The sequence below is a fragment of the Pteropus medius genome, unplaced genomic scaffold (assembly GCF_902729225.1).
Source record: "Pteropus medius unplaced genomic scaffold, Ma_sr-lr_union100, whole genome shotgun sequence".
In the NCBI taxonomy this organism is placed as follows: Eukaryota; Metazoa; Chordata; class Mammalia; order Chiroptera; family Pteropodidae; genus Pteropus; species Pteropus medius.
In genome coordinates, this window is record NW_024345601.1 from 16,236,748 (window position 1) to 16,253,110 (window position 16,363).

A 16,363-nucleotide genomic window follows, 5' to 3' on the forward strand; every position below is an offset into this window, starting at 1 on the left:
AAGTCTTTTTTCAGAATGGTCTGGTACATTTTAAAGTAACTAATGTAATTTCTGTGTTTAGTTTTGTAAGTAACCCTTTTCTTTACATTTTGATTTATTTTCTGTGTTTTCTTCTCTCACTAATTTTTTGCCTTTTTTTCTCCTTTGATTTTGGTTTAGTAATTTGATTTTTTTCCCCTCCTAATATTTTATATACTGCAGTTGCAAGTCTAATGAATGAGTCATTGTCTAATAATTTGTAAAAATAGCTGGTGAGAATTTTGATTCGATTTTTCCATAGAGAGGAAATGTTTAAAATATATTTTCGAGATAGCACTCATATTAATTTTCTCCCTGTTTCTGGAGCTGTATTATAAAAGTCTCATCTTTGCAACTACTTCCTTTTGTTCGCTTATTTATCTTTTATTCATACATTTATCAAGTTCCTACTTTGGACCAGGAATTGTTCTCCTACTTCCTGCTTATCTAAACAACTTTTTCTTGTCCATCCCTCACCTCCAGATCGTTAAATCTTCTAACTCTTTATTCCATCCCTCAGCTATCAGTATTCTTTGTGTTCCTTTCTCTATGAAAGGTTTTATCATGTTACGAGAATTAGACCATTTTAAAGGATAAATCGCTCTTTGTGGACAGAGAGACTTTACCACCATATTTAATAGGAGTCCTTAACCCAGAGTCTTGGGTCTCTTTAATTTGCATTATTACTTAATTTTTAATGTAAATATGCATAATTTTCTTGGGAGATTGTCCACAGCTTTTATCAGATACTCAAAAGAGGTTAAAAAAAAGCTGGTATTTAAATTTTTATTTTGTATGCATTTATTTATTATTTTAAAAAGTAATAAAATACATATTGTTTTGGTGGAATATATATCCAAAGGCTTACTTGAACACAAACTTTTGGAACAGTTTGTATGATGAAGACAACGTGTCTGTGTGGAAAGCTAAGCTTACTCTCACGTATAGGATTAATAATTCTTAAGTCAGTGAAATTTGTCTTTAATATTCTTCTACCTCCTTATTCTTTTACCAGTTCTTGGTATCCTGGCTCTTGAGACTCAGAGCCTCAGGTTTTACCAGCCACTCCTACCCTTCAGTGTGGAATGCTCCAAAATTACCATTCTCTTTTCCTGCATTTTCCTGTTTCTACCCCTATCTCCAAAATAAAAGGCTAATCTCACTTGGTTAAGTAGAAAGCTGTTTTATTAATTTATTTAAAAGGATTCAAATGGATGATAATCACTTGATCTTATAAAATTATTTTGGTTTCATATTAAAATACTAAAGGAAAAATAAAAATGAAATTAAAATTGTTACCCTAAACAGAGCTCCTTATCCTAATGACTAAAGTTATTCACAGAAACTGCTTTTGGGCTCCTAGCCTGAATTCCTTTCCACCATTTTGTGGTCAATTTTTTAATGTTTTTGAAATTTCAGAAAAAAGAAAAAAGCAAGTGAAATAAACATTTTAAAATTTATGGAGAAATATTTTTGGGCAAAATATTTGTCATATGGCCTAGAAGTTTGTCCTATGGAGTCGTCACCAAAATTATATTTTTCCCCCCTGTTCTTTTCATTTTCTACTTTTGAGCCACAAATTTTTTATTGAAATTTAAAAAAACCTTTAATTACAAAAATAATATAACCAAATCAAATGTACGCATTAAAAACGTGATAGTTTCTTTCTCATCACATTCCATATGTGCACAGTACACCATTAAAAAAGTCTTTAAAAAAAAAGTAATTGGTCAGCTGCCTTTTTTAAAACTGTATATTTTGTTGGCTTTTTTCCAAGGTGGGACATAGACATCTATCTCATTATTTTAATGCTTGCATTGTAGTCCATTGTATGTATGACTCTATCATAATGAGTTTATGCATATTCCTCTGAAAGATTTAGTTTGCAATTTATGCAGTTATAGTACTGGGGTAGTAAACATTATTGTACATAAATTTGCATACTTGTATGAATATTTCTGTAACAGATTTCTAAAAGTAGAATTAGTAGGCCAAAGGGGATGTGATTTTTATTTTCGATAAATAGAGCCTAATTTTCCACTGAGATGATTGAATGTACTTATTCTTTCCCCACACATGATAAATGAAAGCACCCATTTCCTCATTCCTCCAACACTATTTTTATCAACATGAGGGACTAAAACTATCTAATTTTTAAATAAAATATTTTCCTGAGCACTCATAAGATTGAGTCTTCCTTCACTTTTATTATACACTAGAATTATCTTTTTGATTGCTTATTATATACAGTGACCAATTTTCTACTGTCTTACTGAATTGTGGAAGAGCTTTTATGTTTTTATGAATTAACTCTAATGTTACAAATAGTTTCCCCAGTGTATAGCTTTTAATTTGAATGTGTCTTTTGCCTTACAAAAGTTTATATATTTTTTCATTTTACTAAAATACATAATAAAAAAATTGTATATAAAAATTTAGCATTTTAACCATTGCTGAGTGTGCAGTTTAGTGGCATTAAGTACATTTACTTTGTGCAGTGATTACTCTAGTCTGTATCCAGAACTTTTCCATCATCCTAAACTGAAACTCTGTACCCATTAGACAATAACAACTTCATATAAGTGAAATCATACAAAATTTGACCTTTTGTGTCTAGCTTGTTTCACTTAGCATAATATCTTCAAGGTTCATCCATGTTGTAGCATGTATTAGAATTTCATTCCTTTTTAAGACCGAATACTATGCTGTATGTATGTACTATATTAATCGACTTATTCATTCGTTGATGGACACTTGAAAATAATGCTGTTGCAAAAACGAGTGTGTATATATCTGTGTGTGTTTCTGCTTTCAGATGCGAAATTACTAGATCATATGGTAATTTAAAAATTTTTGAGGAACAGCCATATTTTCCATAGCAGCTGTGCCATTTTACATTTTCAACAGCAATGCACAGGAGTTCCAATTTCTCCCCATTCACACTGACACTTATTTTCTGTTTTTTGTTTTTGTTTTTGTTTTGGTTTTTGTTTTCAGAAGCCATCTTAATGGATGTGAAATGTTATCTGATTGTGGTTTTGATTTGCATTTCCTTAATGTTTGGTGATGTTGAGCATCTTTTCTTGTGCTTATTGGCAATTTGTATAATTGCTTTGGAGATAATTTTGCTCATTTTTAAATTAGGTTGTCTGTTGTTAACTTGTAAGAGTTCTTTATTCTGGATATTAATCCCTTATCTGATATACGATTTGCAAATATTTTCTCCCATCCAGTGGGTTGCCTTTTCATTTTGTTGATGATTTCCTATGCTGTGCAGAAGCTTTTTATTTTGATGTAGTCCCACTTGTTTATTTTTGCTTTTGTTCTCTTTGCTTTTGGAGTCAGATACAAAAAATTATTGCTAAGACCTATGTCAACAAGCTTACTGCCCATATTTTCTTCTAGGAGTTTCATGGTTTCAGGTCTTACATTCAAGACTTCAATCCATTTTGAGTTAATTTTTGTGTATGGTATAAGATAGTGGTCCAGTTTCATTCTTTTGCATGTGACTTTCCATTTTTTCTGGCACCATTTATTGAAGATACTGTCCTTTCTCCATTGTATATTCTTGGCTCCTTTATCATAAAGTAATTGACCATATATGCATTAGTTTATTTCTGGGCTGTCTTTTCTGTTCCATTGATTTATGTGTCTGTTTTTATGCCAGTACTATGCTATTTTGATTACTATAGCTTGTAATATAGTTTGAAATCAGGGAGCATAATTTGTTCTTCAGCTTGGTCCTTTCAGGATTGCTTTGGCTATTTGGAGTCTTCTGTAGTTTCATACAGATTTAAGGATTTCTTGTTTCTGTAAAAACTGCATTGGACCTGCATATTAATTTTAAAATAAATTATTAGACTCCACTTTAAAAAAGCCATTCATAAATGCAGATTGTTTAGAAATCAAGGATTGTCTTAAGATACTTTCATTTAGTTTTAAATTGTGAATGTCTTTTTCTCCAAATTTAACTAGTAGGCAAGAAAATACATACACAACCCAATGAGAAAGATATATCTCACGGCAACTTCTTTCCAAGTTGCTGGCTTTTTGCTTTTAGCAACTACTCTACACTCCCCATTTTCTTCTTTCCTTTCAGATATTTTAAAGGTCTGTAAATATTTTTGGAATTAGTCTTAAGACTTCACAATCGCTACTTTAGTTTGGGCCTTGTCCTAATTGTCCATCAGTCTCTAGTTACTGCTGCAAATTTAAACTACGACCTAATGTCCTCTGTTCTTCATATTTGTAGCCATTGTTTTTATTAGACCTAGCCTTCTTACCCATGACCCAGTTAATTATTCAGAGGTGACACTGAGTATCATTGTGGATGATATTGTCATAGGTTCTAATTATTTGTCTAAACGGCTAGGCTCTGAAAGGTACAGTCTTCCCAGTATAATCACTGGGTGATATTACTTTCTGATTGCCCTTTTTGCTCACTTCTCCCTGCTTTTCACCTTCTCTACCTTAAGTCTTTCCCAATTCTTTCCTTCCAGTGTGTTCAGAGAAATTTTCCTAAACTGATGTCATGTTACAAGCCTACATAGAAGCCTTCAGTGGCTTTCCACTGCCTGTAGGGTAAAGTCTAAACTCATAGACATTCACGTCAGGTCTCTCTTTACTTTCTCCACCTCTTTTTTTCCTCTATTCTCCTATAGAAAACTTGAGCTGAATTGGGCTATTCCCTCAATTTGACATCTAGTTTCCTGCTCAAGACCTTTGTCTGTTTCCTTATCAGTCTTACCTAAAGTATAATTTGGATCCAGTTTTATGAATGAATCCATTTCCGACTTACTCAGCAGGCATTTATCCAACCATTTCTTTAAGTTCTGACCTACGTATTCTCCCTGCTTATTTTATCCTCATACTCTTGAGTTTATATATATTTATAAAAATATATTTTTCTAACATAAATATGCATGTGTGTGAGTCTATATAGATGTATCTATCTTAGCTTCTAATGGAAAGAACAGGGCCATTGTGGATCAAATTCCAGCTTTACCACTTAATGATATGGTAACTTTGGACAAGTTTTTAAATCTCTGAACCTTATCTATAAATGAGGTTGAAACTTATATCACAGTGTTATGAGATTTTATATATACATACACATACACATACACAATAATGTGAATTATTTAGTTTAGTAGACACTCAAGTGTTAGTTCCTATTCTGAAATGCAGGTAGTGTACAGAGTTTGCTTTTACTTTTAAAAAATATTTGTAATGAACTTCAGGTATATTGGATTAATTAGGTTAATTAAAATCCTTGGTGGATATATATATATATATATAATGCATATATAAACAAATGAGAAGGTCATCTGTACAGATTAGGAGGTCAGTTCAATTGATAAAACTTTTCTTGCTTAAATTGCAAGCAGGTCTGACTCAAAAAGGAGTGTAAATTCTGGCTGCCAAGGTAGGCCCAAATACCTATTAGAATTGAGTGTCCTAGGTGGCGTTAAAGAGTACTTGTTAGCTTTAAAGAAGACATATTTGTGTCAAACAATGTGTCTTATGCCTACTTGAATCTACTTGGCTGGTTCTCTTTCCTGAGGATTAGCCCATTTTATTTGTTATAGTTCACTTGTAGGTGACTGTGTTCCCTTTTCCTAGGTTCCCTTACTGTTAGAGTTCTTAGTTGAATGTTCTCTGGATAAATTGTAGTTCTTTATTGATTCTGTGGGGACTAATCTCAAGTTCCCTTTGTTTGTTTCCTTTGTTAGGGTGTTTAATAAACCTCTGGAACTAAAGTCAAAGTTGCATGCAGAATAGCTTCTAGACTGAGTCTTAATATCATTCCGCTCTCTACTTCTGTACTTTTAGTGGGATGATCCCGATCCAGGCTGAGGCTAGCCAGGCTACCTGTGAAAAGTGGAAGACGTACATAGATGGCTGGGTTTGTTTGTTCGTTTGTTTTTTTAATGATTAAATGTAGTTTTGTTTTGTTTTATTTTAAATCTCAAATTGACATGACAAAATGTCTGTATCTATGACTGCATAATAAATATACTGAACTGGAAACTGCCATGAAGCAAACATTAGTGTTATAAACTGTATCGCATATCATAGCCATTTCACAGCAAACAAAAATTTCTCAAGTATAGCAAATCTCCTTTGTAACAAAATGGTTGGAGAGAGCCATGTCAGCCTTCTAGATTAAATATGTTCTTTCACATTTTTGCTATCTTTTGGAGTTACCGTTTATAGTCATCAGACCAAGTATCTGTTGGAATTGAGTTCTTCTAGGTTTTTATTTGCATACTACTTCAGCAGCATATATGGATATTTGTTTTGTTTTAGGAAAACGGCTTGAAAGCTGTACAGTTTTAGAGTCACTTGTGACTAGAGAAGCACTTGGTTTGTTTTCATTCCAGAAATAGATGAAATGCCCAGTATTTTATCTTTTTTGTTTTTAAAAGATTCCTGTGCTTTCAGTTTTGAGACTGCTTAGGATGTCTTTTCAGACAGAGTAGATGGATGCAAAACATTGTGATTAAAATAAAATCTTTTCAGTCTGAATTTTTTTATTGGTATATAATTGATATACCATACAATTCACAAATTTAAGATGTACAGTTCAATAGTACAGTATATTGACAGAATTGTATAACCATTACCACAATTAATTTTAGAGCATTTTTATCACCCCCCAAAAGAAACCCCATACCTTTTAGCAGTCACTTCTTGTTATCTCTCATCCTTATACGATAACTAACTTACCTTTTGTGTCTATAGAGTTGTGTTCTGGACACTTTGTATAAATGGAACCATGCAGTATGATTTCTTTTCATAGCTATATAATATTCTGTTTTATGGATATACCACATTTTCTTTGTATTCATCAGTTGATCGTCATTTGCATCATTTTTACTTTTTGGCTATTATGAATAATGCTACTATGAACATTCATGTACAAGTATTTGGACATACGATTTCATTTCTTTTGGGTGTATACTTATGGGTATGATTGCTGGGTCATGTGGCAACTTTATTTTTAATCTTTTGAGGAAGTGCTAGATTGTTTTCCAAAACAGCTGTTTAATTATACATTTCTCACAGCAATGTATAAATGTTCTGATCTCTCCACATCTTCACAAACACTTGTTGTCATCCTTTTGATTGTGGCCTTCTGGATGGATATGAACTGATATCTCATTGTGGTTTTGGTTTGCAGTTTCCTAATGGCTGTCGATGTTGAACATCTTTTCATGTTCTTATTAGCCATTTGTATATCTTTAGAGAAATGTCTATTCAGATCATTTACCCATTTTTAAATTGGATTTTTTTAATTACTCATTTGTAAGAGTTCATTATATATTCTGGTACAAGTCCCTTATGAGATATGTAATTTGTAAATATTTTCTCCCATTCTCCATGTTGTAGCGTGTATCTTTGTAGGTTGTCTTTTCACTTTGTTGATGGTATTATTTATAGTTTTTGCTCTTACATATAGATCCACAATCCATTTTGAGTTAATTTTCCTGTCTATAAGGAAAGGGGCCAACTTCATTTTTTTGCACATGAATATCTAGTTGTCTTGGCTTAGATGGCTTTTTAATATTTGTACTTCAGTACAAATATTAGATGGCTTTTTAATATTTGTACTGCAAATGTTCAAAAGGTTTCCTTCCATTGGTGGATGAAAGTGTAATTTTTAGCTCTATACAAACTGGTTGTCTATCCTGGCTGCCCGTTAGAATCTGTGGGCAGCTTTTGAAAAATTCTAGTTTTTAGGCCAACCTCAGAGATTCTGATCTAATTAATCTGTTGTGGATCCTAGTTATCAGTACATGTTTTAAGCCTACAAAGTCTAATTAGGTTGAAAATCACAGCTCTATGCCCCTCAAAAAAAGAAGGGAAAAAAGTCACTGTTTTTTATACTTTACCACATTTTGCTCTTTTTCATGTGTTGCTTTATCAGTAGAAGAAAAAATTTAATTAATTTGTTAAACAGTAATTTATATTGTTAAATTTATATTTTTAAGATGGAAGATTTTATTTTTACATGGTAGGCAGTTTAAGATGTGAAATTAGATTCTGGAAACCAGTAAATCCTAAAGATGACTTAGGTATAAGTATTATAGACAATCTCTTAATCCAGAAGGTAGTGAGTTTACCCATCTATGTTTAACCTGTTCAGTGAGGAAATAAATTTCACCTAGAACTCAACATAAAGACTCTGATATACATATTTCAATTCAGGTCATAGAGAATACCTTTTGAATTGGGTTGTGTGCTATTTCTGATTGTTAAGACTAGAAACACGGTGTACATGTTATTCAAAAATAGGTAATGGTATTTGGATAATAAAGTGGTATTTCCCAGTACATTTGGGACATATGGGGGTTATAAATATTGAAAAAAGGTAATTCCTAAGATACTTAAGCACGTAGGCACTGTTAAGTTCTGGGCTGCAAAGAAGAATAGAACAGTCTTTGCTCTTAGTAGTCTAGTGGAGAAATAGATACAGAAATAAATGATTAGAATAGGTGTCATTCTAGTGATTTGAACAAGATACCGAGAGTGAATCATTAACTTGCCTGTTAATGATAATCAAAGCAGATTTTCTACAGAAATTAACATTCAGGTTGAGTTTTGAAGAGTGGATAAATAAAAATATGCTAAAAGAAATAAAGTAATGAACAGGATAAATTGCCCATGCACTGGTGTGAAAGGGAAAGCATGCCTCTGGGAAATACAAATTGTTAGGCATAATTACAACATGTAGATGGAAGGTAGCTGTGGGAGATAAAATTGGGAAGGGGTGGGGCCACATCTGTGGACTTTGTATTTCTACCAGTGTAGGTACATGCCATTCGTTACAGGTCCTTGTCATGAGCTTTTGTGTATTATGACTTCTAATTATATTACATTTTTTACATCCACTTTTAATGTAAATTTTTGTTTTTTGGATGATATGCATAATATATGATACAGTAATGCTTAATTTATAAATAAATATACATACATGGAGATGAATGCTCAAATTTTTACTGGTAGAATACATGATTAAAAATCTCTTGAGGTTACTATATAGGTTATGAAAAACCATTAACATTTTAAATGGAGAGGAAACAATATCAGATTTTTTTTTTAGGGAGATAACTATGTAGAGTAGAGATAAGGAGACCACTGGGAAGCTGTTAAAATAGTCTGGGAGAGTGATCTTCGTCCTGCAGGTCTTGGGCCCTCCAGAGTTTCGGCTCAGAATATGTCTTAGTTAACTGAAGTTTATTGTGTAAGTTGAAAGATATGTAGAAAGGATTGTTGGGTCCAAATTATGAAGATGTTTAGTGCATGTTGTTCTTGCATAATGGCCATTATTTTTTCTTTTGGCAAAAGAGCATTTTCTCCCTCACATTTTCCTCAGAAGTTAGAGTTCCCCGCTTCTCCTTGTCTCTTTTAAAAATCCTTTTGATTTTTTTTCTTATTTGGGTTATAATTTATACACAGTAAAATGTATAGAATTCAACTATACAGTTTGTTTTGACAAATGTATGTAACCATGTTACCACCATCTAGGACATTTTTGTTAGAAAGAATCCTTGTTTCTCTCTCCACTCAAATCTTACAGGTAACCACAGTTCTTGCTCTACATTCTGACACTTGGTGTTGTCAGATTTTCATTTTTAGTAATCCTGTTGGGTGTGAAGTGGTATCTCACAGTAGTTTAATTTGCATTTCATGAATGATTGCTGAGACTGAATAGTATCTAGTAATTCATCACAGTTAATTAACCGTGTTTATTGGTCATTCATAGTTTCTTTTACTAAGTGTTCAAGTCTTTTGCTCATTTAAAAACAATTGGATTGTTTAGTTTTAAAAATTATCCTCATACATCCTGGTGTTGTGAGTCCTTTGGTATATGTATTTTGAGTGTTTTCTTTAGTGTCTTCCCTAATCATTTTCTTACCTGCAACTTTTGCTAAGCAGAAGTTTATTTTAATGAAATTCATTGTCTCAATTAAAAATGTTTATTATTAGTGCTTTTTGTGTTCTATCAAAATAATCTGCCAATCTCAATGTCATGAAGATACTCTCCTATGTTTTCTTGCATGCAAATATCTTATTTCAGGACCATTTGTTGAAAAGACCATCTTTTCCCTACTGAATTACAGTGGCTCCTCTGTTGTAAAATGAAGTATATGTGTGAAAGTGTTTCTGGATTATTATGTTTCATTGATCTATTCGTCTTTTTGTCTTTATGCCAGTACTATACTGCTTTAATTACTGTAGCAAAGTAAATCTTAAAATCAGGTAGTATATTTTTTATCCAAATTATTTTAGCTATTCTTGGTCCTTTGGATTTTCATATTAGTTTTAGAATCAGCTTGTCAGTTTCTACAAAATGCCTGTTGGGATTTTCATTAGAATTGTGTTTATACATCAATTTGGGGAGAATTGACATCTTCACAGTGTTGCATCTTCCAATATCCATGTACATGATATATCTCCTAGCTCTTTAATATCTTTCAGCAGCATTTTCAAGTATTATTAGGTAGAGTTCTTGGTCATCTTTCTTTAAGTTTAGTCTTAGGTATTTTATTTATTTTTGCTGTTGTGGTATTTTTTATATTTATTTATTTTCTAAATTTTTGTTGTGTTTTTTAAAAAATTTCATTTTCCAAATGTTTGCCGCTAGTATATAAAAATACGGTTTTCGTATATGGACCTCGAATTTCACAACTTCATAAACTCAACAGTTAGTTTTAGTAGTTTGTAGATTCTTTTGGATATTATATTGCATAATCAGGTTATCTGTGAGTGTATACAATTTTCTTTCTTTCCAGTCTATATGCTTATTTCTTTTTATTGTCTGGGGCCCTCAGAGGTTATTTTTCATGAATTACTAGACTAATTCTGAACTGGAGTTGTCATTTCTGGTTCTAATCGTAAATATACACTTATTGAAATTTGGTGTCAAATAATTGTGCCACACTGAATTGAAGGAGGGAGGTTAGAATATTGTTTTTCAGTTGAGCTAAATTATTTTAAAAATAATTTGAATAAAGAGAAAGCTTTATTGAATCCAACCAGATTCTCCTGAGATAGCTGTTTGTAAGGTTGACAGCAGTGTCCAAAATTTAGGATTAGGGTCAGATGTTATTTTAATATTGAAAAAATATTTCAACTTTTCTGCAAGTTTGAAAAAGGGACTTATCATTTTCTGGACTTCTCCCCTTTCTTAGTTTTAGCCTTAACTTCTTTATAGTAGGCATTTCTCCTAGCAAACCAAGCTCGTTTGTATACTATTATGTTACTCGTTTCAGTTTGGGAATTATGTGGGCCATATATGTCTTAATTTAACACACTTTAACGAAACTCAGCATCTCAAAACCATAGTATTTTGATGTGTCATGCATGGTGATTATTCTCCTAATGAAAAGATTGCTGTTTGATGTACTTATTTACTTAATGAGATACCTTTAGGACATTTAAAATATGACTTAACTCAATTCAGAATTATAAACACCTTTCTAGGAACACATAAAACATTTAGGTATTATATGTTGAGTATAGTCATGAAAACACTGTTTTAAAGCTCAGTAATACAGAATCATTGCTTACATGTTTTTTATCTAGTTTGGGACTATCTGCTTGTAAAGTTGCTGGATTGGTATTTTTTGCCTCATAGTGGGGCTATCTTGCAATGACAATATACCTCTCCAGTGGAAAGAACAACTATGGGAGATTAGAGGCCCTATGGGAAAAATTATTTTTTATGGTTATGTTGTTAAGTAAAAGGACTCTTGGAAATTTTAATTAAAATGTTTTCCAATCAAGCAGTTTCTATTTAAATGAACATATTTGAATGCCAAAGCTTGATAAGCTTGTTAAAACCTGATAAGCAAATAAGTACTACAGATGTTATATCACTTAAATTGATGTTACAAACTGCTTTTTTATGAAACAGTTTCTAATGTTCAGCAATGCTGTGTGCTACATAGTGTTATTTGATTTGAGATTTTATAAAATATATTTTGCCATGTATTTTTCTAAGTTTTAACAAAATTTATAAAATTTCATCATTTTTAGGAGTTAAAAGTAACTCTTAGAGATTCTGCTATTGGTAAAGAGGGTTTTTTCTTTTTGTATATGAACAGGCATGAGATTTATTGGATTTTCATGATGTTATTTGAAAATTAGAATTTTGTAAGTCACTTGATAATTAATATTCTAGGAGAGTTTTCTTTTTAAAGGAATACTGATAAATCATTTATAAAATAACTTCCTCTTCATTTTATTCATTTACATATTTTACCTTTTCTTTAATTATGTACAGGGTAGCTATACGGTGAAATTTTAGATTAATAGAAAGAAAAAAGGGAAAGAAATTCCTGTGTTTAATAAACATAATGGTAGATATCGAATACTTTAAGATTTTTTTCCATATTATTGTTAAATATAGGGTATATTTACATCTGGCACATGGGAAGAGAAATCAGATGAAGTTTCCTTTGCTGACTTCAAGTTCTCAATTACTCATCATTATCTTGTACAAGAATCCATTGATAAAGAAGGAAAGGATGAATTATTAGAAGGTAAGTTTTTATACATATTTTAAATTTATAAGTGGTTATAATTTTGAATTATGAATTAATTCTCTTAATTATGTACTATCCTCTGGAGATATTTTATATATGCCAAGTTGTTTCACCATATCTGAAGTAAAGTATGATCTTTTCAGAGGAAGAATCATAGCATCATTTATTTTAAAGCTAGTTAAATCAGCAAATATTTATTGAGTGCCTAACATGTGCTAGATACTTCGCTAAGCCCAGTTGAACCTAAACTTAAATTTACATTCGAGTAGGGGAGATAAAGTCTATAAGTAAGTAACAGTAATAGGAGATAGAATGTGATTAATGCCATCTCAAAGCACAGGTAAAATTCCGAAGTTCAGAGAAGAGATCGCCTTTAATGGGGAAAGACCGGAGAAGGTGTTACGGAGAGTTAAGCAACTAAGCTGGATTTTGAAGGATAAAAAAAAAAAGTTCTTTATTGATTAGTCAGTGTAGTGTTTTGGATATATCTCAGACTTTAGAGTCAGATCCAGTATATTAAATTCTGGTTTTTCTATTATTAGTTACTTGATCTTTCTAAACTTGAATTATTTTTCAAATGAAGTAATAACTACTTTGGAGGGTTAAGGGGAAGATTTAATGAGATAGTATATGTAAATACCTATCTCAGTACCTGGCCCATGCTAGGTACTTAGTTAATGGTGCCTGTAGTTGTTTATAGGTCAAATCATCCAAAATCTCTGTCCTTAGATATATTCATATATAACAATAAGTGAGTAAGGTATTAAGGAAATATATATTTCGGAGCTGTCAGTCAAATACCCTTCTTTATTCTCTCAGAAAATAAATATTCAGAATGTGTGTTGAAGTTTTCTTGGTCATTGAAGACATTTTGCTAAGTGAAATAAGTCAAACAGAGAAAGACATACTGTATGATCTCCCTTACATGTGGAATTGAAAAAAACAAACAAAAACCACAAGCAAGCTTATAATAGAGAACAGATGGGTAATTGCCAGAGGCAGGTGATGGAGGGTGGGCAAAATGGGCTTACGGGGTCAAAAGGTATAGTCTTCTAGTTATACAATAAATAAGTCATGGCGATGTAATGTACAGCTTGGTGACTATAATAATACTGTTATATATATTTGAAAGTTGTGAAAAGAGTAAGTCTTAAAAATCATCACACAAAAAGTATTTTGTAACTACATGGTGACAGATGTTAACTATAAGACTTACTGTGCTGATCATTTCACAATGTATACAGTTATCAAATTGTTATTGCATATATAATGTCAATTATATGTCAGTAAAAAAAGTAAAGTTTTTCTTGATAAAACAGATTATCATTAGTAAGTATAGGCCTGAAATTTTTGTGCCTTTTCTTGTATAGGAATAAAATTATATTTTTTCTATTATATATATTCTTTCAAACAAAACAATTAGATAACATCTGTATTTAGATTCATAAACTAGGATAGATAACATTGATCATGTATACACATATGTAAGACAATTATACAGCAAAATAAAATAATTAAACTAGAATATGAATATGTGTACTTTAGGAGTATGAGGAGAGAGGAAATATATGTGACTAGTGGGAAGTCTCAGAATGACCCAGAGATTTTTGGGTCCAACATTCTCCTAATGAAAGGAATTGTTCAAGGTAGCGATATCTTAAGTGCTATTAATTTGAGGAAAGATCATACATCAAGGAAAAGCTATTGTGTTAAGGAAGCTTAGAATCAGTGTTTCTGTGGTGAACAGATGAAGGAGACTGTGGTATTAGAGAAGATAAGTGTATTAGTTAAGGTGTAATTGTGGTATCTGTGTAGGTATTGTGCAGTTTTAATTTGGTGATTGAAACTAACTAGTGATAGAAATTAGAACTTACAAGTAAAGCATCAACTCAGTTAATTTGTAGATACACATTTAAAACTATATTATCAGATGTCAGAAGATTTGAGCACTGATCTTTTATTTCGTTGGAGTTGCTTATTGCTATAGTTGAGTGTCAAGTCATTAGTGTTCTCATTTTTATTTTTGCAAATAATAAAATATAAGTTTGCTAAGTAATTATAGCTATACAGCAAAAGGAAATATTTTTCCAAACATATTTTTACAAAATTTTATGCTTTGAATGCATTTATGAATAAGTAATGATCATTGATATTAGTATCTTATGGATAGCAATGCAAGGGCTTAAAGATATATGGTTTTAAGTGAGCAGCTGTTTAGTGGTTTTACAAAAACATTTAAGATGGCCAGGGTCCAGCAGAAGCTAGCCATGGAAGATGATATGCAGTTGACAGACTTCTAAGTAGAATTTTGAAGAAAAGTAGAGACATGGGCAGACCGAGAAGAATAAATAAAACAAGGCTTTCTATCTAGTAAGGGTGAGGAATTGTTTAAGCCATTACTTAGAAGAAAGAAAAATAATATAAACATGGAATATATGTGTATACATAGATGTATTTTCATAGGCTGGCTTTTTTGAGAAAGACATTCCTCTTCCCCCAATTTTAGTGCTAGCTCTCTATATAAATCTTTAAGCAATTGCAAAACTACATGGACTAGCAAGAGATGTTATGTAGTATTATTTTTTAAAATCATATTAGAAAGTTTTGCTCTGGAACGAATATATTAACTTTTTCATTATCTAATGTTTTTGTAGATGTTATTCCACAATCTATGCAAGATTTGCTGTGTATGAATAACGACTTTCCTCCAAGAGCACATTGCCTGGTAAGATGGTAGGTATACATTTTACAAAGATAACTTTTCGTGTGTGTGTCAGGGAGGCCCCAGACTACCTCCAGGTTTGATAATTTGCTAGGAGGACCCACAGGACTTAGTATATAACCTTACTTACTGATATGATTCATTATAGTGACAGCATGCAAAGCAAAATCAGCAAAGGGGAATGTGTCTGAGGCAAAGTTTGAAGAAAATGCAAGTGTTTAAGAGTCCTTTCCTAATGGATTCATAAAGTCATACTTAATTCCCTTACCAACAGGTTGTGACAACACCTATGAAATGTTTGCCAGGGAAGCTTATTAGAGGCTTTGCTCTCAGGGTTTTTATTTGGGGGCTGTTACCCTCTGACTGGTACATGACAAAATTTCAGACTCCCAGAAGGAAAGTGGGTGTTCAGCATAAACCACATTGTACAGTTTAGGCACAGTAACTCTTTATCATTTAGAGCAGTAGTGGGAACCCTTCCCAAATTCAAGTTCCCAGGTGCCAGCCAAAGGTCAGCCTTGCAAGCAGATTCTTCTGAGGATAGTAGTCATAGGCCTGCTGTTAACCCTTTTCTGCACAGTATGTGTCATATTCGAGGGTCCTGTCTAACCTGATTCTGATTAGCATAACTCTTAAATATCATAGAAAACTTAATATGTACTGTCGGAAATTGAATTGAAATAAAATGTTGACCTCAGTTACATGATAACGTCAGAGTTCTAAATTATAAATGTGATGCATTAATATAAGTAGTACATCACATTTAAAAAGTCCCTATCTCTTTTAATTATTCAAAGTATGTCTGAACTTTATTTTGGAGGGGGTGGCATTAAAATGCATCAAAATGGCCCAAATACAAGTATATGGTTAAGAAAAGAGACCTAGTTTAAGGGAATTTATATAGTAGTTTTAAATTATTCTGTTGGTGTGAGTTGGTCTTTTGAGCTTTAATTAAAGAATTTCTAAGAGGAAAGTAATATCTGTGTTCCTTTTTTCTTCATTTCATTTTGATTACCATAACAAGCAGAATGTTCAGCACACTGAAAAAAGAAAATTATTGCAAGTACAA

General features: G+C 31.9%; 1 protein-coding gene across 1 annotated transcript in view; it reads left to right on the forward strand.

Annotated features, from left to right (window-relative positions):
* The window catches only part of RAB3GAP1 (RAB3 GTPase activating protein catalytic subunit 1), an 89,065-nt gene that overhangs the window by 11,839 nt on the left and 60,863 nt on the right, over positions 1-16,363 (forward strand). The window contains exons 4-5 of the mRNA XM_039874559.1: positions 12,437-12,569; positions 15,227-15,305. Coding sequence (XP_039730493.1) covers positions 12,437-12,569; positions 15,227-15,305 — 212 coding nt within the window. The remainder of the gene's footprint in view (positions 1-12,436; positions 12,570-15,226; positions 15,306-16,363) is intronic.